Consider the following 22,202-nt stretch of genomic DNA (forward strand, 5'->3'; position numbering starts at 1 on the left):
TGGCTGTAGATTCTGGCATGCAGCATTTGATTCCTATTAGCATTCATAGTATTTATATTTTGAAAGAAAAAAAAAATCCTTTCTTTTTCTTCCTTCTCTTCCAAATAGTTTACATAGAACTATTTTACTAGTGCTCTGCCCTGTGGGAAGGCTCTAATTTGGAAAACATGGGCCCGCCTATACAATGGGGCTTGGCATTTGCTCACGTAAGTAGTCCTCCCTTTGCATAGGAATTGTACTATATAATCTGAAGTCTTTTATGTGCCTCTGTGGTGCTCAGAAGTAGGCAGATAGCGTGTGCCGAATATTAAACTTCTGTTGCTTTTATGTGTAGCTGTGGCACTGCGTGTTGAAGGAGTTGGCAATCTGGCAACTCGAGTTTTGTTACACACTCTGAACAACATCCAGAGCGTCCTTTCTTCAGCTTCTCTGTTTTTACAGGCAATGTACAAACATGTTTCACCACAGCCAAAATCTTCTTCCAGGCACTGCAATAAATCATGCAGCACGTTCGGCAGCTGGAAGTGATTGTGGATCTTTGGGTGGAAGACTCACACAAGCTTTTGAGGTTTCAGTCAGCTACAGCAGCATTTTAAACCTCTGCCCTGTTCTTAGGTTATGTTTTCTGCCTTTTGACAGCCTGTGCTAGACATTGCCCTCAGTTCAAACTGGAGGTGGGCCAATGTGGTCCCATCTGGGCTTGACAAAAGCCTGAAGCACCCTCTGGGCTCTGCCAGCTCACAAGGCCAGCAGGCCAGGGTCATGCTGCCTGGGTGCTGGCAGTCAGAAGGAAATCATAAGAGGTCACTGCTTCTCATAGGCAGCTTCTGTGAGGAACGGCTGTGGAGAGTGAAGCTGGAAGGAATGTGAGCTGAGGGCATGCTGATGTGCCAAAGGGTGGTACTGTGGCAGGCAGTGAAAGACTTCAAACTTCACTGGTGGGAATGGACCCAAGAACATAAGCCAAGCAATTCAGCAGCAATATTCAGGCAGCTCCTCTCTGAAAGGACTCTGATCCTGCTCCAATACAGCAGATACAAAGAAGAAATGGAAATGTCCCACCACCTCTGGAAACAGAGCCCTGGCCCTGTTCCAGAGAGCACCGACAAGGGTGAGGACATGGTGGTACTGCTGGGTGGCAGAGTGACAGATGACCCTGAGTCACCAAGACTTGCCACACGAGCTGTGGCTGCCAGGCTTGGGAGGCAAGAAGAGATCTTCAAAGAGCTAGAGGACAGAATGAAGGACAAATGAGGGTCTAGGGCTAAAGGAGACAGAGGAAGATGCTCCTACAAGACCACCAGTGTGAGCACTCCTGCCAGAGAGCACCTACGTGAGCAGGACCTGTGGATCAGGGACAGGGCCGTGGCCTTATCTCTGTGCCATGCCTGTGCCCCTTCAGCTGGAGGGCAACCATCCTGACAAAAAGCACAGGCTTTTTACCCCAGAGCTGTCTCCTGTGTAACAGCAGGAGCCATCCTCAGCCTCGGTCCAAGCAGAGCTGGGACGGCTGACGTACTGGTGTTATTAATCACAGGCAGGCTGAGGAATGCTCCCTCAGAGCAGGGGCTTTCTGTAGATGGGTTTCTAAGGCCAGAAGGATTGTTAGCTCATCGGGTCTGACCCCATCCATAACAGAGGCAAGAGAACTTCACCCAGTGTCCCCTGAGAGCCCATCAAGCTGTACGTGGCTAACACCAGAGTGGCATTCAACACTGCTCTAGAGACAGAGAAAAAATCGGGGTTTCCCCCGCCCCCCTTGAGGAACTTGTTCCAAAAGCTAATCAGTTCCACGCTTAGAAATCTGTTTTCAGTTTAATGTCTCTAGCTTCAGCTTCAAGATCTTGCTTTTTTTTTTTTTTTTAATTTTTTATTTTGCCTTTGCTAATCTCAAAACTACTTATTTGTTTTGTCTGAGAGGCTCTGGATGAACCGAAAGCAAGTAATTTCATAAAACAGGAAGATGTTCACTGGAAGGCAGGACTGACCCTCATCATGTAGCATCACAGCAGCTCCTAGGTGACATCCTCAGCACTTCGTCTTTCCAAGAGGATGAAGTTCTGCTTCTGTGCTTTTAGCAGTTTTCCTTCCTGGCTCTTCGTTTGTGGCACCCCTTGATGCAGGACAGGGCTGGGGAAACACAGGGGGCATTTCAGGCTCCTATTCAGCCTGGTGGTTGTTGAATCTCTCAGTGCTACCCTACCTCTCCACAGGCTGCTTCCTTACTCTCTCCTAACTCTCCTCTGTCTCTCTCTTTGCCTACCTCAGTCTTGACTTCTTCCCTTGACTCCATCCCCGCCATCTCTTGCAGTGTCCTCCACACCTCTCTTCACAAGTCCTCATCTTTCTCCCTTTTCTGAGGCGGGCCCCATGCCCTTCTCTGTCCCCTGTCTCCGGTCTCCCATATCCTCCTTTTTTCTAGTGACAGAGGATTTCACCCTATGCTTCTCACCACCACGGACACATCCCTATCTTCCCATTCAAGCTTGCTGTCAGCCATGCAAAGGTCTCTTCTCCAGCTCACTTCTTTTCACATCACCCATCAAAAAGATTTTACCTTTTTCTCTTGCTCTGTACATTTAACCACAACTTCAAGAAAGGGAGTCCTGTTTTCCCTTGACATAAGCGCTCTTTATTTCTGTTGCTCAAAAAGGGGAAATGGGGAATGAGCACTTTTATGAAAGACATGTAGACAAGCAACAGGAGTTTTCTTACTCAAATCAGGCTCCTTGTTTAAAATGTGAAGACAGCAACTCTGTCACTCCTTCCAAGAAACTTTAAATCATATTCTGCAAGCACCTTCCCTATGTGTCTTGTCCTTGCTGTACTAGACTGTAAAGCAGGCTCTCTCACCTTAGTCAGGCTCCTAAAGAGCACAGGGATCTATCAGGATGGTTCTGCCTGCAGGACCAGGCCTTCACATGGGTGATGATCCTGGATAAACAGGAGGGACATTTCCCATGCTGTCTTCTGGCCTGCTCGGGCCTAATTTATCTTGCTCCTAATCAGTGTCAAGATGGGTGAAGCCATGAGTGCAGCTGATTTCCTTCAGCTTGTTAATATTGGAAAGCTGCCTCTGAAGAGGGCCAGATGTGCTAATAAAGGTGGGTTCACCACTAATTCCAGGCAGCCCCTTGAATGTGCAGTTCATGGATACATTGCCATGATGTTTTGCCAAGGAATTAAGAAACAAAACCTTCACATTCTAGAGAAAATAATTGATGAATGACACAGCACAATGCTCCACTGAACATGCGGCCTTTCCTTAATATTAATGTGTAATTTTGTAGCTAATTACTCCCAGTGCATTTCCTGGTGGCCTGGGAATCTTTCACGGAACATCTGCACACACAATTACCTGCTCAGCTTTTCATAATCTCTTACTAAATCATTGCTGGATTTGCAAGGGGACCATCAGGCATCTGAGCTTCCTTTTCCCTTTTTTGCATGTCTTTTGCCTCGTGTCAATTTGTCCAATATTTTTTGAGTAAGGTCAGTAAGACTCAAGTGCTGTTTCACTGTCGTAAGATACTTAATTATCTCCAGCCTTTGCTCTACCCAGTGCTGTACATGGGGATGGGATTTACCTGTGCTGTTGTGATGAGCTGAGGACTGGCATGTTCAAGCAGGGCAGCTGCAGAGGGAGCATGCTATCTGTCCCATAGCCTGCTGCCTGCCTGCCTTGACCCTGCTGTGTCCTGGAAAAAGCAGCCCCCAGAAGGGCATTGTTCACAACACCTGCTCTTTTGGTATTCCTCAGGGTCTTCAGAGAAACCGTCCCTTCCCCAGCATGGAGCTGGCTGATGATGACCTCTTTTCGCTGGGGAGACTGGGATGCTGGAGCAAAAATGATGAGCCATTTCCCACTGTACCCACTGTAGTCAACTTAATGTGGGAGAAAAGTTGTTAAAAAAAAGGAAAAAAAAGCATAGGCATCTGTCTAGGAAGGAAGTGTTTAAGCTTTTCCTTCTGAAGATAGCACTGGTACCGCCAGTCTGGTAGGCTGCTGCTCCCTGCAATCTGCTGGGCGCTTTGCCTTAGGCCTTAGGTTTCCTGAAGGGTCAGAGCCCAAAAGGCTGCTTGGAAATATCCTTGAAAGTGGATGCTTGTGCTACATCCAAATGGATTTCTGATGGGAAGTGTTTAGCTGTTCATGTGTGATGACAAACCATGAAAAGCAAGTAATCGTCTCATTTAGATAGCCTTTTTTATTAAGAAAACGTTAAGTGCATACACATTTACTGGAGAAATTACAACAATATAAAAGTGTTTATTTTCAAAATATTCTATGAAAGGAGTAATTTCAGAAGCATAATAAAACTCCTTCATAAAAGCTGCCTTACAGGAACACAAATACAAAAACCTTTTCACATTATTTGGGAAGTTTTTTTTTTTACTTAATAAAAATATAAAGTACAGTATTCACCACATTCTGACAACACTGAGCTCTTAAGGAGTGGAAGATGGGAGGTTCATGCAGCCCTTTCCTCATGATAAATATTTTTCTCTGGCCACCAGTTTCATGTTTGCAGGCAAGACTTGTGTCAGTGGGAAGTTGGTTAAAAAAATAAAATAGATTTTTAGATAATAAGTTCTCAGACACCCCTTATTACTGTAAATCATATCACTCAAAACAAATTGCCAGAGAAAAGAAGGACCCTCTGTTTCTGACAAAGGGAAAATATCAACAAAAACTTCTGTAGGAACTGCATTTTCAACAAAATATGTACATTTTACTTGGAATATAGCCTTCATTGTAAAAGACCAATGAACATTTGCTCAAACACCACATTAGTTAAAAACACATCAAGAAGTGATCCTTCATCCTTCCTCAGGCAGAATTCAGATAAAATATTCATACATACAAGTATAAAGCTAGTATAAATAATTAAAAAAATGGCACAGCAATAAATACCAACTATTCTTCTTTAAACAAACAAACGGACAAAAAAAAAAAAAAAAAAAAAACCTTAGGATTTGACAGCTGCACTTTAAAATATACCACACGTGACATGACAGTTTCACATTTATGGAAGCTGCTTTTTCAGCACCAGTTCAGTGTTATCTCTTTTCCCTCCTTCCCTTCACGTGTGGTCCCTACATCACTCCCATCTCCACATGCTTCCTTTCCCTGATTCGGTCTTTGGTCAACAGTTAGAGGCAGAAAGGAAAACCTAGTGCTCTCCCTGAGGGGGGCTCTGTTAGTGCAGCTTCTCAGCCTGCTGGGACTGCGGTGTGCACAGGAGGAATAATAGGGCACAGGGCAGTGAGGAAGTGTGATGCAGCTGTGTGATCAATGTCCCTTGTGTGCAGGGCACAGCTGCTCTTCCTGATACAATGGTTCTCTTGCAAGTAATGCCAAGCAAAAAGCAAAGCTTCCCTCTCAGGGTTGGAGTTTGGACTAAAGAAAGAAAAGGTTTTGATGAGGTTCTCATGTAAGTCTTCAGTTACTCCTGGCCAGGTCTGTACCACCCCTGCGTTCGCTCTGTGCCTGAACTCACCCCTGTGGAGCTGTGCTCCAGCTGAACAAGGGACACAGTGCTGGCCCCAGGAACAGCCCCATGCCCTGAGTGGTCTTAGCTACATGAGCAATGAATTGTCATTGGCCCCGCTCACAGAGTCTCAATAAATGCCTGAGGACAGACAGCCCACAGGCACCCAGAAGAATGTCACCTGGCTGTAAATGTTCCGTAGCATCGCAGGGGGTCCCTTCCTCCCCACTCAAGAGCAAATGTCCTGCCTTTAGCACAGTCTGCCCCTGAAATGACCACAGGTTTGCCCCTAGAAGAGGAGTTTGTTTGCCCAGGCTGCAATGTGAGTTTGGCCTGTACCCAGGGGCCCTTCCCTGCTGGCATTGACCTCATTCCCTGTTAACTGGGACTGCAGCAGGGCACTGGCAAGGCTGTAGAGCCACAGCCTGTCACTGGGCAGCCAGTGTGCCCCTTAGAAGCAAAGGATGTGAGCTCGTGAAGGATGCACCTTCCTAGGTGAGAAGGACACACTTCATGTCTGTGTCAGCATCAAGATTCGCCCACTTTCCCCAAAGTCAGTCCTGTTCTCTTGGCAAACCACTAGCTGTTGCAGATACATGTGCAGGGATAGCAGTGGACCCTAGGATATACAGCACAGCCCAGGGAAGATACAAGAAACTCTGGTTTTCTCACAGAACTTCTTCCTGCCTTTATCTTGACAACTGAGGTGCTGACCCTACTCACATAGAAATCAGCAGCTCACCAAGTGCAGCGGTGCCAGACCTTCCAAACTGGAGACAAAAACATTTAAAGCACCAGTGTGGTGATGGTAACAATAGAAGAAATGTCAAAGTCGCACACACACATTTTAGGCACAGCAGTTGATTTCTACTTCAAAGTAAATGAGGTGGTGTGGTCCCAGCTGAAGCACTCTCTCTAATAGCACCCTTTTGCAGAGAGGAGAGTACTTACAAGATTTTTACCTGAATCCACATGGAAATAAGGTAGTCCCCGGGTAGCCAAAGTGCCTCTTTGGCATTAAAGATGCCTGCCACAGAAAGGAGTGTCTAATGAAACACCCCTTTCAGTGTTCCTGACACAGGCTGTAGGTAAGAGGGAAGATCCTGTTTGAAGCAACCCTCCAAAAAAACATACAAGTTACAACATTTTTTGTTTACAATACAGACACAGATACATACAAACACAAGTATTGTGCTGCACAGATGTGCTTCCCCCCAGATCTCTGTGTGCAACACAATGTGGTTATCATGGTACTTTAGGTGTCTTTTGCCATATACTATATAGCAAAGGTACTTCCTCACACAGGTGGGAATCAGGAGAAATAAATTTCTGGCTGAGAGAGGGAACTGGTGCAAGAAGTGGTATTTGTTCCCAGGTGTACTTTGCAAAGAAAATCCCAGAGGCTGTGCCATTCACCAGCAAGCAGAAGCATGACCACCAGTGAACAGTTATTGTTAGCCTTCATCTCCACACCCAAGAAGCACCCAAACTGGGCAGACACTCAGTATTTTCTCTCTTGCCCCAGTTATCTCTTTCCTCCAAAGACATGGCAGACAACCTCTCTGAGATCTACACAGAGCAATCAAAAATGTTACTGCCTTCAGGCAGGTGTGACTGACTGTTCAGTATCTGAGGCTGTTGGTGAAGGGTCACACGAAAGCTCCTCCATCTACTTCAGCACAAAGCCAGCCGATCTGAAATCACCTTCTGTGGACAGGTGGGAACAGACACCTGGTGCATGGCAGCATCTTTGACTCCTCCAGCAGTTTGCAACATGATCCAGCTGTTAGATCTTTAATAACCCATTCCTTTTTTTTGTGCTAAAATTTGTCATCGGAAACACAGGAACATAGGAAATGCCAAGTGACATCAGATCAGTGTTGTGGCTCCTAACACGCTCAGCTACTACAAACCGAGTACTAGCACTGTGCAGTACCAGATGTGCTTTGCCCCGGCTGCTCATAATTGCCACCGAGGTCTATGGTCTTCAGAGAATGGCTTAGCCCTGCAGCCTTGAATTCAATCCTCCAGCCAAAATACCTATAATCACCACCCCTAATAACGCTGCCCACTTGCATTGCTATCTGATGCTTTTTAGCCTTCCTATGTTCTTGGCCTCAATGACTTCTGGGGGAAAGGAACTCTTCCACTACTTACACAACAACATTGCACTGTACAGTTCATGTCCTTCTAGGTTTAAATCTCCAGGAGACTTGCATGAACCAAAGAAAGTTAAATAAAGCAGGACCTCTACATAGCAAAGGAAATAAAATATTATATAATAACATAGGGTTAGTTTAAATTCATATTTGCCCTCAGTGCTAGGTAATCAACCAACTGTATAAAAACATATTTTTCTCGAAATCTAATACATCTTACTATATAAAAATAGCACTGTGAAAGCAAGCCAATTTGTGAAAAAAAAATAATAATAAAATAAAAACACCTTTGGAAATGCATGAAGCGTTGCTTTTGTGCTGCATGATAACAGTGAAATGTATTCATTCCCTAATACTGGTTATCTGTTCTCTGGGTCCTACAGTAAGAACTCCTGTAGACGGCTTACAATGCTTGCCTCTTACATCTTGAACCTCCTGTTGATGAAGAACAGAGTGAAACACTATTAAGGTCTGTTTCAGTTGCAAAAGCTTTGATATCAGGCCTAGTCAAACAGCAAATTTGCATCTGGACTAACCCAAAGGCATTTCTTTTGCAGTCCCTCCAACCAGTATGCACCAAACAGTTTGGGAAAAGTTCTCCACAAGGAGCTGCTGGGGCCCAGAAGGGCAAACCCAGCCACGGGAGTTATTTTGGGCAGGTTGTGCTCGTCACAGTTAGTAAGGTGTTCAGAGCTAATATAAGAGGAAGGCTGGCTAGGAAGCTTATTCTGGACTTGAAAGCCAGAGCAGAGAATTATCGGTGGGCAAAGACACTTAGAAAAAAAAAAAAAAAAAAAAAAAAGGCAGGAAAAGGACGGATTAATCATCTGTGAGAGGTCCCTGTAACGGAGCGAGTGGCACTGGGAGTGCCTCCTCTCCTTCCCCACCCCACAGCTCTGCTGGAGAACCTGGACTGCATCTCTTGTGCTCCACAGGGGTCTGCAAGGGTGCCAGGTGTCTGTGTGGGTGGAGGAACACAGAGAACAGCCCACACTCTGCTCTTGTTCAGCTCCCGTGATGGGGAGGATGGAGAGCGGAGGCCTCAGACCGGTGTGAGCATGGTACCCAGGAAGAGTGGTGTGTTAGGGATCACAGCACAGTGCAAGCATTGTGTGGGTGTGGATGTGGACTGGGTTCACTCAGAACAAGGAGCCAGGCTGTGCTGGTGGCCTCCAGCTTTTGTCTGAAGTGACCCCTATTCCTGCTCCAAATGATTGATCTTTTACCATCCAGACAAGGTTACTAAAGCTGAGCTACGAGTGTCAGAGGGTAAACACCAGGTATTCAAAAACCCTGATGTCTTGATGTCTTGCCTCGCCTACAGGAGCTACACAAAGATCCCTTTCAATGCCTGCTGGGCAAGTAAGACTGTGTGAACACAGTCAGCAATGGTTGTGGCTACTCTTGGTGAAGGTAGCCTCAGAAAATTCATCTAGGCATAAAGAGGGTGACTAAACCATAAGAAAGATTTTCCTTTTGAAAATATTCTTTCCAGTATCCCACACTGGTAGCCCTAACTCTTTTGGTGCAGGAAGGCAGGACACACTATCCTGATGGGACAAAACAACTTGGGACACCCAGAGGGTTGGTGTAGGTAACACCAATCTCTGAGATTGGTGTTAACTCACCACTGATGCAATGTTTCATGCTGTCACTGCCCAATGCTGCATTTGTCATTGAAAAACACCAGTGCCAAATTCACAGCTGTTATTTATAGTTTAACTCTGTCACTTTAGTAGTGGAGGAATAAGAACAGCTTAAAAGACAGAGGGCATCCCAACCTTTACTATACTTTTGACTTTGGCTTTGCTTCAGGGCTCTTTTGGCCTCTTTGGGTATCAGTTCATCAGTAAAATGGGATGGCCAGGCTTTAGGCAGCATCTCTACAAAGGAGACTGCAAGAATGAGGCAGCTCTTGCCCAGAGACTGCTGACATTAGAAACCATGGGGATATTGCACAGATCCCTCTGGGAAGTTCAATATGGGTAAAATGCATTATCCCAAATGTTTTTGCCCAGTCCCCTCCTTGCCCTGGTCTCCCTGTGGAGGAAATCAGGCATACAGATTGGACAGGAATCAATGTCCTACTCTACGTATGATTGCAACCTAGTGAGAAACAGCCAAATATTTTGTTGCATTCCTCGTGTTCAGAAAACTGAAATATGCAGTGCCATTAAAGCATGGCCACTTTGAAATGAAATAACTTAGCCAAACTCCCCCTTGGTGTGACAAAACTGACATCAACACAGCCACACTACAGCTTTACACCAGGGTTCAAAAATTCTGTCCCATTCACCCCCACTGCCACTGTGGCTGAACTTTTCCCCTGCTCTAAGAGCTTTATCTATATAATACCCCTTTGCAGGGAAGGTAGAGTTGTTATCTTCAACAAACATGGGGGAAAATGGAGGCCTGGACAGGCTAATGTATTCGCCCAGTATCATATAGGATGGTCTGTGGAAGAGCAGGGATGTGAACCTGGGGTATCCCAGCTCAGAAACTAATGCCTCCTACCATTCTTTCTCCCTGGAGACTTTAGTGGTGTTGCACGGGAAGGGCAGAGTGGGCCCCGTTTCTTCTGTTGCTTTTTTTTATGAGTGCGATGACGTGGTCTAAATTAAAAGAAAAATACAAAGAGACTGCCGTAAATTATCCATATACAAAGGCCTTATTCACATTTATTCTATGTCCCCTTCACATCTTGCTGGCAGGGTGAAAATGAAGATAACATCCCCCTCCACATGCTCTCTGCCTCAGAGGAACACAAGGCAAATGGACGTGCCCTGGTGACAGGCCATTTGCAAGTCCTGGGGCCAGAAGTTTTTCCCCAAAACACTGACACCTCCCCAGATGCCTGCCAGAACTTGTTAGCCAGGAGCCTCTCTATCAACATGGCACCCAATGAGGTACAACGAGATTGGAGGGGGCTGGATTTCTGGCTTCCCACCCACCATTTCCACCAATATCCACAAGAGCCGGTTGTTTTTCTATGGGATTTATGGGCAGTCAGCGCCTTAAAATGAGGCTGTGGAAACATTAGCCTACACTGTACCCCACTGTGCAGGGCAGCCACCCAGCACATGCTTGGTGGAAGTACCAGGAGGCTGTTGTTTTGGTGTCTTGCACTCCAGCCCTTATTTAGTAATGAGATTAGAAACGAGGAAGAGCTGCCACACTTGGGTTTACAAGTGCTACGGAGGAAGGCAGCAACAGGGCTTAGCTTTCCTCATAACCAGCCCCTGGAAGTCAGGAGTTTCCTTTCCTTTCTCCCAAAGGGCTTGGAGGAAAAGCTTTTCCTATTTGGCTTTGTTATTTTCTCCAGATCCATCAACTCTCTTGTCTGTGCCAGAAGTAACAACTGAGCTTAATGGACTCCAACATCTTGGGCTGAGGGGAAGTTTTGAGCTGGGACTATGTCAACGTGACAATGGACAAGCCAGGATCATTCTCTGATCTCTGCTTATTTTGGGCTCTGTGAACTCCACAAGGGCCTGATTTTGCAAATCCTTGCATGAAGGGAAAAGGGAAAGACAGTCAAGGTGGGACTGTAAATGAGGACTGGGATTGCCTCGAAGTGGTAAAGGATTTGCTAGCTGATTCAAGAAAGGACTGATTTGCCCCTTGTCTATAAAATGGATGAGTGTTGGATGATGTTGGCCACAGCAGTTGCACAATGATTTTTAAAGCCAGTTAAGGAGTTTGGACTCCTGACAGCTTGAATGTATTTTACTGATGTCTCATAAGTACATATATTACATGGAGATGTGATGAATATCAAGCAATAATAAAGGCTAAGCAGGATTAATGAGCAAAATAATTCCCTATTAAAAACCATATCTACTTTCATAATCACCTGTATTAGACTACTATGCTCTATGACCTTTTGATTGCCTTTAGCTGCAAATTATAACACAGAATATACTCTCAAGTGGAAGCACTGGTATTGATTAAGATGTCTTGACAGTTTGGATTTTACTTAAGCAATTACAAGAGCCCTTTCTACAAAACGTATTGATTTTATTCCAGAAAAATAAATTCCCATGTACAATTGGGTTTTCATAACATGAAACAATTAGCCATTTTATTGCTAGTGCATATAGGGTAATGTCACATTTCATACAATTTCAGTACAAGTGAAAAAATATAATATATGGCTGATTGAAACTGATAGCTACATTAACATTTATAGATCTATATAGATTTATTTTACAAGCTGTTAGTAGTTTAGAAGGATATCGGTGTTTTAAACTACCAACATTCATATGGCTCCAATTCAAATATATGAATTGCTTGATGCGCTATAAATATATTCCAAATACATTTTGTTGAAGAAGTCAAAGCTGTGCACTAAAATATATCAAAAACATGCCTCGTGAAAATGCTACAGACAGAGCCCTGACTGTCTATGGAGCATGAAAATGCCACTGATGCTAGCATTAATAGTTGGAAAATGAAAATAATGCCATGATTACTGGGATTAGGTGATGGAGATGTATGCTGTGATCTTATTTAATAGAATTGGGACCAAATTCTTTTCTGTTAATCAATGTAAATCAGGATGAAATCCACAGAAATAGCAGAGTTGCTTCTGGATGAAAGTTAGGTTAACCAAAAACCAGAAACTGGTTGGAGATCAGGTGTAGGCTCACTGGTTTCAGTAGAGCTGGCCCCAGATCTTCACCAGTGGAAGTGAGAGCAGAAGGTGCTCCAGCTGTGTTGTTCCCCATGGCTGGCAGGCAGGATGTGAGCTTATAATCACATTTAGCCAACCCTGCAAATTTCTTAACTGCCTCCTAAGTTTCAAGTCTTATGAACAGCACCAAAGGCTTCATTGGGGCTGACAGCAAACAGAAACTTAGGCAGGGACTTGAGGATTTTCCAAGAATGGGGAAAAAAGTAGCCCAAGCCCCTGGAAGAGTCAGCATGGGCCACATCCTGCTCTTAGATTCAGCTGTGCCCATATCCAAAGCCATCCTGCCAGTATTAACATGGATTACCTCTGCAGAGAATTTGCCCGAAGGATGAGAGGGCCAAATGCTGGCAGCAAAGAAGGCACTGAGCATCAGATGAGATGGGGAGAGCTGGCAGGGCTGGAATCACAGTCAGTTGGTAGCTGGCTTTCCTCCCTCCTCCTCCTCACTCTTGATCCCAAAAGGGCCAGATAGAAGAATGTCTCTGCCTTTGGTACCATTTTTCCCCTTGGTTATTGTAAAACCACAGGGTAAGAAAGACTTTTTCTTCCTTTACTCCTCTCTTAGAGGATGTGTGTGCATAGCAGACAGTGGAGGGCGTTCAGCTACCTGTACGGCCTCACACCTGCCCTGGGGCCATACCCTTCCCCACCTTTCTCCAAGAACTCACTGTGTTTGCAAATGACTTGATTCCAACCCTGCCTTTACCCTACAGAGGCAGCAGGGACAAGGTTCAGCACGGTTACAGCAGGTTACTGAGGGGTGGCAATGTGGTGGCAATGGTGGGAGGGACTCTGAGTGCACAGGTGGGCTTGCTGGCCAAACTGCCACTGCAGGACCAACTGCAGCCTGGGGCCCTGGGGCCCATTGCTTCTTCTCATCTTCTACTCCAGCAAAGCTGAAGCACTCCCCTGCAACTCAGCACAGAAATGCTCTATGTGCTGCTCTTGCTCACCATAAAATTTGACTGAGATAGGCTGGGTCCTCCTCAGGATAGCCATGACCAGCCACTCGCAAGGGGAATAAAGTTGGAGGAAAAGAGTATGAATTCGCCAAGCATGGCTGGCTTTGTGGGAGAGCCTTACTCATGGCAGCACATCTTGCCTTGGCCGAGATTATTAGCACTCCACAATGGCCAGCAGAGAAACAATTTTTATTGCCAAGCTTCACTCAGCTTCATCCGCCTGTGCAAGCAGACCCCCAGTGTAACATGGAGAAGGGGCTCCAAAGAAATTGGAACAATACAGATTTTGAAGTAATTGTAGTTTTGCTTGGGGAAGAGGAGGTGTAAAGGAAGCATTTTCCTTGGGAGAACGGCTCTTTTTAAAAAAGGATGAGTTGGGGACCTCAGCACAGAATCTTTAGGATGGATTTTGCCTCAAATCCCGGCAAAACTCTTAGTTTAACATTTAGGATATACTAGAAGCTGTTGTTTTAATACAGACTAGGTCAACTCCAAACCCATCTTCAAAACAATATCTGATTCCACGAGTACTTTGTCCGCATGCTTAAAGCCAGCCCTTAATGTTCTACCCTTGAATAACTCAGGATGTGTTAGCTGTTAAGTCCATTTGTCTCTTGCCTTACTTGTTTAAAGCTTTCTCCAGATATTCCTGGATCCACTTTAGCTTGGGATCAATGCACACTTGCTTGCTGTTGCTCTTGAGCCTTGCACTGCCAAAGGAGAAAAGTCAGGGTGAGTCTCGTGTGTGGCACCCCTCAGCCCACACCCCCCCACACACACCTTATTCTGCACACAGGTTTGCAACCCTATTACACACAGTAGAGCTGTGTCCAACTTCCCTGGGTGTCAGTGCTGCTCTCAGATGACTCCTGAAGAGGCTGGGAGACCCCTGCCACCCTCAAGGAACCTACTCTAAATACAGTTCAGAGCACTGGTAGGGTTTGTCATCCCCAGTGCTGATTCCTGTGCTGGGGTGCATGCTGAGGAGATGACATGCAGAACTTGAATCTAAGTTTTCTAATTCCTATCTAGGCTGCTACATGTTCAGTGCTGGGAACAACTAAATTTCATTTGAAAAGATTAGTGTGGTAAATACAGGTCATTTCTGCAAGGAGTTAATTAAGAACATCTTTCAGATTCAACCACAAAGTAAATGTTTGCATGTTTTGAAGATGGACACCAAACCATTTCTCCTGAGTGTCCTGAAAGGGTCTGGTCACTCCTTCACTTTTTGTTTTACTCTAAGGCTACTCAAAGGCTACAAGGCTCTATACAAGGCTATCAGGCTACATGCAAGAAGATAACCGTGTTCCACCATAGTACCAGAGACAAATTTTCCCTTATATATTCAGTCAGCACTGGAAAAAAAAAAAAAAAAAAAAAAAAAAAAAAAGCAGAAATTTCTTGAGGGGCTTCTCCTGCATGTCTGAGCTGCTCCTTCCCAGCCATACTTTAGCTAATTTGAATCTGCTAAGAAGTCGCAGAAAAGGGGACACCTGTCAGAAGAAAATTCCCTGTGATGACCTGGGATTTGGGCTACCTGCATTTTTCATACAGGAGCAGTATGAACAGCTTGCCACCCATACGAGGAGGTCTGACCCTCCAGGGCCTCTGAAGAGTGCAGTGACCCCTCGCTTTCCTCAGAAGGCCCTGCCTCTGCCCCAGCTGCTCAGAAGCCTCCCCTTAAACAGCCTTGCCATGTAAAAGTGCCAAGAACAGCAATTTCATGGAAATGCCCATAGGAGTAAGTTCAGTTCTTGCTTAAGCATTTTGTTGAATCGAGGCCAAAATGTTCCCGACTTCATAAAGCGAAGTCTGCAGAATATAAAAATGTGGAGTAAGAAGAGGTCAAAAAGGCTCCTTGGTCTGAAGTTATGCAACAACACAGTTGTAACATAAACACATTGAAGATCCAGTCCTGCAAGCCCCGTGCCAATAAAGTGATGAATGGGCCTAATTCATATTTCCCTTACAGTAGTGCCAAGCTGGAGAATTTCCAGTGAAGTGATACCAACAGTGAGAATGGATTTGCTGATGTTAGCAGTGCTGGGCAAGTACTAAGCTGGCCGTATGGAGTACAGAACCAAAAGCACACATAACCACCCTCCCGCCACAGGAGATGGAACTCCCCTCATCAAGGATTAAGACACTGATTTTTTAGACATTTATTTCAGAGTCTGGCAGCCCCTGCTGCTTGCATGGCTGTGGCATGTGTAAGGAGTGCTCGTCTGAATGGGCTTTGGTGTATTCTTTAGGATGCAATTAAGTGCATGCTAAAAATGCCTATTTCCATGTGTTGAAAAAGCAGGGAAATTGGGATGGGCTTCGTAGAAGCAGACATCCACAAAGGAGAGTTCTGGATCTGGGGAGATGACTCCCAGTGGAACTGGAGACAAAGGCCTGCTCTTACGCTTTTTGTTCAGGTACAATTTCCCTCAAATATAAAGGGAAATGTACTTGATTGAAAAAGTCTGAGCTCTTTCCGTAAAAATCTGTATGAATTCAGTAACATTCTCTACTCTTGCAAACAGCTTTTAAGTCACTCAGACTTTCACTGTGTAGCATGTATCTAATGAATTCAGAGTGCGGTTGAGCTGAGAAACCATTTCAAGCATCAAAATGATAAATTAGTTTTGATTCCATTTCAACTCCTCTTTTAGCAAAACTCAGACTTTCAGGAGCATTTGGAGGGAAGTTTTTGGTTTAAGTACCTCACATCTGTAAGTAACAGAAAGATGGTGACCTGTAGGTTCATGTGTTCTGTGTGCTACTGGATCCTGTTCCAAACAGACACACTTGGATCAGGAATGGGGCAAGAACACACACTGTGTTTCTGTATTTCATGCTCTTAACCATTCTCTAATGACTATGATCCCGCATTAATTAAGAGAAGAACTATATACTGTATCCAATATTAAGTGCCTGCTGTTTTCTTGAATCTACTCCAGAAAATTCCAGATCTTCTACAAAGCCTTAGCATTGGGACCCTTATGACACCGACTGACAGTCCCAGAACACAAATCCATACACTATTTGCCTTTTGGATGCTTGCCTCCAAAATTGTTTATAGGTATAGATCAGACTTAGTCACAGCTGGTTTTGCCATTTTTCTGAATGGAAATTATTTCTCAGCTGGGTTTTACATTTTTTCTCACTGTCCTCCACCAAGTCCTAAGGCAGAACCACACATGAAAATGTAGATGATCTACACAAGAGTGGTTTAAAAAAAAATAAATCATATGAATAACAAATTGTTCATGAATTGATGCATGCCCTTAAATACATCTGTATATTCCTGAAAAATACCACATCAGTTTTCTTAATGCAGAAATGTTTTGGATGACAAAGAATGGATTTTTACAGCATTTAAGTTACAACTGGAACAGATCAACGTGAATCCACACAGAGCCAGTGCTGGGAGCACTGCACAGAAACCCAGTGCAGTCACTGAGACCCCCCTTCCAAGGTCAGTAGAAGTTGATGGTAGTAATGCTCCCTTGCAATTAAAAGATGAATGCTGATTTTTGTCCCTCTGAAGGAGGGAGTCACCCATGAAAAAATGAACTCAAATTACCCCCTTAAAATCACACACAGAAAATAAAAATCAACAACCCCATTTTTCTGAAAACCAGTGTTTCTTTTTAGCAAAAATGGAGAGGTGATTTTCCATTGGGAATGCACCTTTTCTCTCCTGCTGTGATCTGTGACGTACTGGAGCCAGACACTGCCTGCTAAGTGTGACCAGACTCAGATCACTGTAAAAATTTTTCAGTTAAGGTGTGAAGCTGTATGTACAAGGCAAGGGACTTCCTGCCTGATGTTCCTACTCACATACCTGTGGGAGAAACATGAGATCACAGGGAGCTCAGAGATGGAACACCACTAGACACATCCAGAGCTGGGTTCTGGGGACAGGTTGGGGGGTTAAGCAGTGTACAGGGTAAAGAGGTGAGCTGGGAATCATGGCATGAGACACTGACCTAACTGCAGCAAGGGGAAGAGCTGACCAGCAAGCAGAGCAGGAACCAGCTCTGTGATTCTCCCTTTTGACCCCCTAGATTTGCACCCAGCTGGAAAGAGTGAGAGACTTACACAATCTGAAGTGAGCAGTTGGGGGTGGAGAGGATTTTGAGGTGCTTAATGTTGGCTCTGGCCACGTTGCTCTCGTAGAATCGACAGGGACATCGGTAAGTCAGGCTGACGGGTTTCTCTGTGGGACACAGGGAGAGAAAAGACATGTTACTGCCTCCTGCTCCGGGGCAGCAGCACAGACACACAGACCAGGCACGACAAAGTCCTCTCTTGCCTCCCAAATATGCAGGTGGAAAAGAAAAAAAAAAAAAAAAAAAGTAGAAAAGCTGTAGCTTTGGAAGAGCATTTGTCCACAGCTCACAGCTCAATTCTTTCACCCCACTACCCAGCCTTTTAATCCTGGTGCGTGGGATTTTGGAAGACAAAAGAAGAGGGAGAGAAAATGGAGATAAGAAAAGAAGAAGAGATTAGAATAAGGAGCCCCTCCATTGTGCGGGGATGCTCCTGGTAATTAGACAAGATAAAGGCCAAAAGAGGGGGCACTTGTCCTCAGTGTTGTTCTTGCCAAATGATTTTGACCCGAGGCCAAATTAGAAGGTAGCCAGAAGAAAGCAATGAATTCCAAAGAGATCAGATCAAACCAGCTCAGCTCAGGTGCAGGCTTTCAGGAGGGACTTGCTACAGAAAAGCCCGGAGTCCTTCAGCCTTTCCCAGGGCCCGGTGGCTGACCTTTCCCCACCGCAGCCAACCCTTACTTTCGGAGATGCTCGCACAAGGAGATGCGAGCAGGAGACGTGAGATCACAGTGGTTTTGCAGGAGAGATTTGGGGTCTTTTGAACTTCCTCCAGCCCATGGCAAAGTAACAGCAACTCGAGGAGACAGCTATCTGGCGCTGAGTTCCCCGGGCACTCATCAGGGACCACCGGGCTGGAGGAGAGTCTCATCAGCAGCATCACGAGGTTCAGAATTAAGTTTATCCCCTGGGCTAAAAGTCAGCAATATATATGCATGCAGAACTGAGGAAAGCTGCCTGGCTTTCAACACAGCATCTGATGATGCAGCCCTGCTAGATGATTTCTCCATGGAAGGACTTAATCACTGGCAACCAAGTACACGTAAATGAAGTCCTTGCTCTGTGTGGAAGCTTCGAAGCCCCATGCGCAATACAACACAAACACAGCACCTTTGCCTGGGAGTCTAGAAGGAGCTGCCTAACATTTTCAGCCTCTGGGAAGAAGTGAATTCATAGAGAAGGTCCTAAGCCACGAGGCCTGGCTCATGGTGTTGATGGTCAGATCTGTATCTGACAGGGCTTTAGATCCCACACAGCAATCTGCCATCCTGTGTATGTAGCCACACGGGAGCACTAGCAGCATCCAAGCCCTGCTCCCTTAAAGTTAGATGAAGAGCTAAAGAGCAGGAAAAGGCCTGGAATCCCTAAGCTCTCTTCTAGGAAGGTGAGAAATGACACAGCTTTTCAAAGTGCAGCTGATCTGCACATATTGCATATTTACTAACACCTGTCCCTAGCACACATAACCACAGACAACCTGGTGACATTACCCTGTCCTCAGGAAGGAAAATCCTTTTTTTCTCCTGAGCACTTCTAATGAGAGAAGAGCCAGGGTTTGATCCCATTGACAGACAGGCAAACACAGAGAAATTCATCAGTGGGGTTCTTCCAGATTCACACCTGAATCAGGACTAGAAGTTAACAAAATTGGAGGACATTTTCCATCAGTTTCATGGCAATACATCAGTCCAAATAACGATATAATTTATGAGTGAATAAATGGGAGAAGGAGCTCCCATCTGTCATGTGAAGGGAGCAGGAGGGCTGCAGGGTGAGCCCCCAAACATGTGCTATACGGACTAGTGCTAGTGAGGAAGGGAGGGAAAAGCGCACTAGGATTTCTCACTGCTTATCTGTGCCTGAGAGCTATGCGTAAGTGCACTTATATAGGAAAGGGAGGCTGAAACTGCATGCAGTCATATAGCAACTCTCAGCACAACTGAAGAGGAAGCACCTCTGCAGGCTCGTACTGACAAAGTGAGTTTAAGCTTTACCCTAAACAGCATTCAGATCTGTGACTTGCGAATGCAATCCCATCTTCTCTGAGACCAGGAGAGCGACTTTCGATCCCATCCCACTCACTTGAAATCAGGAGAGAAAGCTTAACCATGACCAACATGTCTCTAAATCCCGAAGCTGTTTCCTGCCCAGGAAAAGGCATCCAGCACCGCGAGGCAGAGGGGGTGCCCAGCACTGGGTGCTCTGTCACCCAATGCAAGGCGCAGTGACAGTTCCCATGCCAGCACAAGAATCCCTTTGGCATTTCTGTGTTCCTTGCTCGCTGACCAGCAAGAGGCATGGATCAGCAGGGATGGCAGCACAAGTACCGGGGCAGTTCTCAGCACCATTCCCAGGGAACCGACATCCCCTGCCCCTGCCCGGCTGTCGGAGTGTGGCTGTGGCTCACCGAGCTCACAGCAAACCTCCTGCCAGGGAAACCCAGCACACACACTGCTCCCCGACATGGGAACCCCTACAGCAAGAAGCAGACGGGACACTGCTGGTCCTGCCCCGTGGCTGACAAGCGCATATTTCTTTATCACATTTCAAAATTTGAAACAAATTGTTCCACATGTAGTAAAGCTGACTAAGCCAGTAACTCTATGGGCTTGTACTGCAGGAGTGGATGCTCCATGGGTTCCCCGATGTCTAATGAACACTGAGCACAAGGTGAGGCTACTCTCTCGTATGGTCTGTTAATTGTACTGTTACATGAAAACACCCGCTTAGCTTTCATGAAACTGATTGTGCATAAAGCTTTTGGGAACTTGATCTGTCTAGCACATTTGGTTGAAATGGGTGACAGAAGAGCTAGACGCTATTCAGACACCTCACTGTCACTCCTGCAGCCACACGTCCTTAGATAAAAAGAAAAAGAAAGCAACTTTTTTGGCTCTTGACTAGCAGGACTTATGTTTTTAATAGTTTGACTGTTTTCTGACCCAGAGCTGAGTTTTGCTGGCTCTGAACACCCACCCCTGCTGACAAATTCTCTCTAACCCGATGTGCTCACTGAAATCTGCCCCGCAGGGTGGACGCTTATCAAGGCTGGCCGGTCACAGCGAGGGAAGCTCTGACCAGGAAAGCAGGCTGGGCACGAGAAGACAAACCATTTGAAATTATGCAAGCATCATTTTACTCCTGTTCATCCGAGACTACATTTGGTGGTATCAGGAGAGGACTGACAACTTTTTAAGTCCATAACTGCTCCAGTTCCCTGGGGGATAAGATGGGGATAGGCAAAACCAGCTTTACCAGGACGGCCGAGAACTTGGAGCTCACCTGCCCTCCAGGACAAGACAGCCCTGCATCTGGATCAGGGTTGAGAGCACTACTTGATGTGCAAAGAAACAGGCAAAAAGCTGTTAGCACCACAAGCCTGTGGTGTCAGTCCCCTTACACCAGTTTTTCTCCGACAGCTCTAAGCCGTTCCTCGCCCGAGCAGCCGGGACCCCAGCGCTCGCCCTGCCATGAAGACACCGCAGCGGAGCGCCCCGGCCACACGGCCTGCCCCCGCCTTCGGCACCGAGCTATTGGGATCATCGGGAGCAATTATCTCGCTCCGGCTAAACAAAGGGTCACTGGGAGGGGACCCTTCCCCGCCCCGGGGGGGGAAGAACACCCAAGTTTCGGTCCCCGGAACGGGCCAACGCGACGGGACCGGCGGCTGCTGAGGACGCTCGGTGCCGAAGAGGGGACAAACGTGGCACACCTGTACCAAGGGAGGACCGGAGTTTCCGAGGCCGAGAGACCCTCAGAGGCTGCGGGCAGGGGTCCCGCTGCTCAGAAGCCCCCGCCCGGTCCGGGGACCCTGCGGGGACTGGCGGCCGCGGTGGCAGTGCCCTGTGGCGCTCGCCGGTGTGCTGCCCGTATAGTCCCGGTGCAGTTCGGGGTCCCCTTTTTGCTCCTCGTTCTCAGAGCCCCCCAAAACCTCCCCGCGGGGCTGCGGGAGCGAGCAGGGGATGCCCTCCGAGCGCCCGCTGCTGCTCAGCCCTGCCCCGATCGAGGGAACGGGAACAGACGAGGCACGGGACCGGCCGCCTGGTTCTCATTTCTTGCAACTTTTTTTTTTTTCGCTCTCTTTAGTGGAAATCAAGGCGCACATTTTGCAGCCCAAACGCCTCCCTGCGGAGCGAGCGCTGTCGGAGGCTCTCAGCTCCAGCACCCCCCGCATACCCTCGCCCTCCTGCTCTGCCTGGGGCTTTCCGGCGGGCAGGGGGGTCCCGGCGGCATCCCACTTACCCTCCGAGAGGGAGACGAGGGCCAGGGCGAAGGCGAGCAGGGCGAGGGCGCGGAGCTCCATGCTGGGCGCTATACTGCTCGTCCCGGCGGCGGCCGCGCTCTGAGCGAGTCCCCTCCTCCCCTGCCTCTATAGAGGGGCCGGGGGAGGGGAGCAGGGGGAGTAGCCAGCCTATGATTTATTGCCCGTGGCATGTTATTACATCCTTCCTCTGTTAAAAAATGCTTGGAAAGGGACCAAAAAAAGAGCGAGGGCTTTCTCGCTCCGCCAGCACCGCGGTCTCCCCCCTCCCCGGGAAGCAAAGAGCCTTCCCCGCTCCCCCCCACCCCATCCCGGCCGATGGGGCTGGGATCTCGGGCACTGCAGCCAGCCCGGGCCGGGGCAGAAAACTGCTGCTCCAAAACCCCAGCCTCGGCCGGCTCCGGGCGTCCCGATCCCGCAGGTCCCGGCCCCGAGCCGCCAGGCTCCCCCCGGGGACGCATCCTGCCACGGCTCGGCCTCCGCAGCCGGAGGAGAAAAATCCCCCTTCGCTCCCGTGGGCGAGAATCTA

General features: G+C 46.9%; 1 protein-coding gene and 1 long non-coding RNA gene across 3 annotated transcripts; both read right to left on the bottom strand.

Moving 5' to 3' along the window:
- Positions 1-1,361: 1,361 nt before the first annotated feature.
- LOC311439980 lies at positions 1,362-2,968 on the bottom strand. The gene is made up of 2 exons (XR_014695128.1): positions 2,854-2,968; positions 1,362-2,130 (listed from the first exon to the last, which is right to left on the bottom strand). It is a non-coding gene; the product is annotated as an uncharacterized lncRNA (long non-coding RNA).
- Positions 2,969-4,190: 1,222 nt separating this feature from the next.
- CXCL12 (C-X-C motif chemokine ligand 12) lies at positions 4,191-21,814 on the bottom strand. 2 transcript variants are annotated; one of them, XM_084525882.1, is made up of 5 exons: positions 21,655-21,814; positions 17,399-17,516; positions 13,930-14,016; positions 10,166-10,263; positions 4,191-8,086 (listed from the first exon to the last, which is right to left on the bottom strand). In XM_084525882.1, exons 1-5 carry the CDS (start codon positions 21,713-21,715, stop codon positions 8,055-8,057), a joined length of 396 nt encoding a protein of 131 aa, XP_084382008.1. In that variant the 5' UTR covers positions 21,716-21,814; the 3' UTR covers positions 4,191-8,054. The 2 variants fall into 2 exon arrangements, with proteins under 2 accessions (XP_084382008.1, XP_084382009.1); XM_084525883.1 differs by lacking the exon at positions 10,166-10,263.
- Positions 21,815-22,202: the final 388 nt, after the last annotated feature.

This window comes from Aythya ferina, assembly GCF_964211825.1.
Source record: "Aythya ferina genome assembly, chromosome: 7".
NCBI classification, from domain to species: Eukaryota; Metazoa; Chordata; class Aves; order Anseriformes; family Anatidae; genus Aythya; species Aythya ferina.

Coding starts and splice junctions, on each gene's coding strand:
- CXCL12 (XM_084525882.1), bottom strand. CDS start 21,715: ATGGAGCTCCGCGCCCTCGCCCTGCTCGCCTTCGCCCTGGCCCTCGTC. Junction 14,017..17,398: donor AACTGCTCACTTCAGATTGT/GTAAGTCTCTCA, acceptor CTCCTTTGGCAG/TGCAAGGCTCAAGAGCAACA. Junction 8,087..10,165: donor GTCTCCAGGGAGAAAGAATG/GTAGGAGGCATT, acceptor CTTCATCAACAG/GAGGTTCAAGATGTAAGAGG.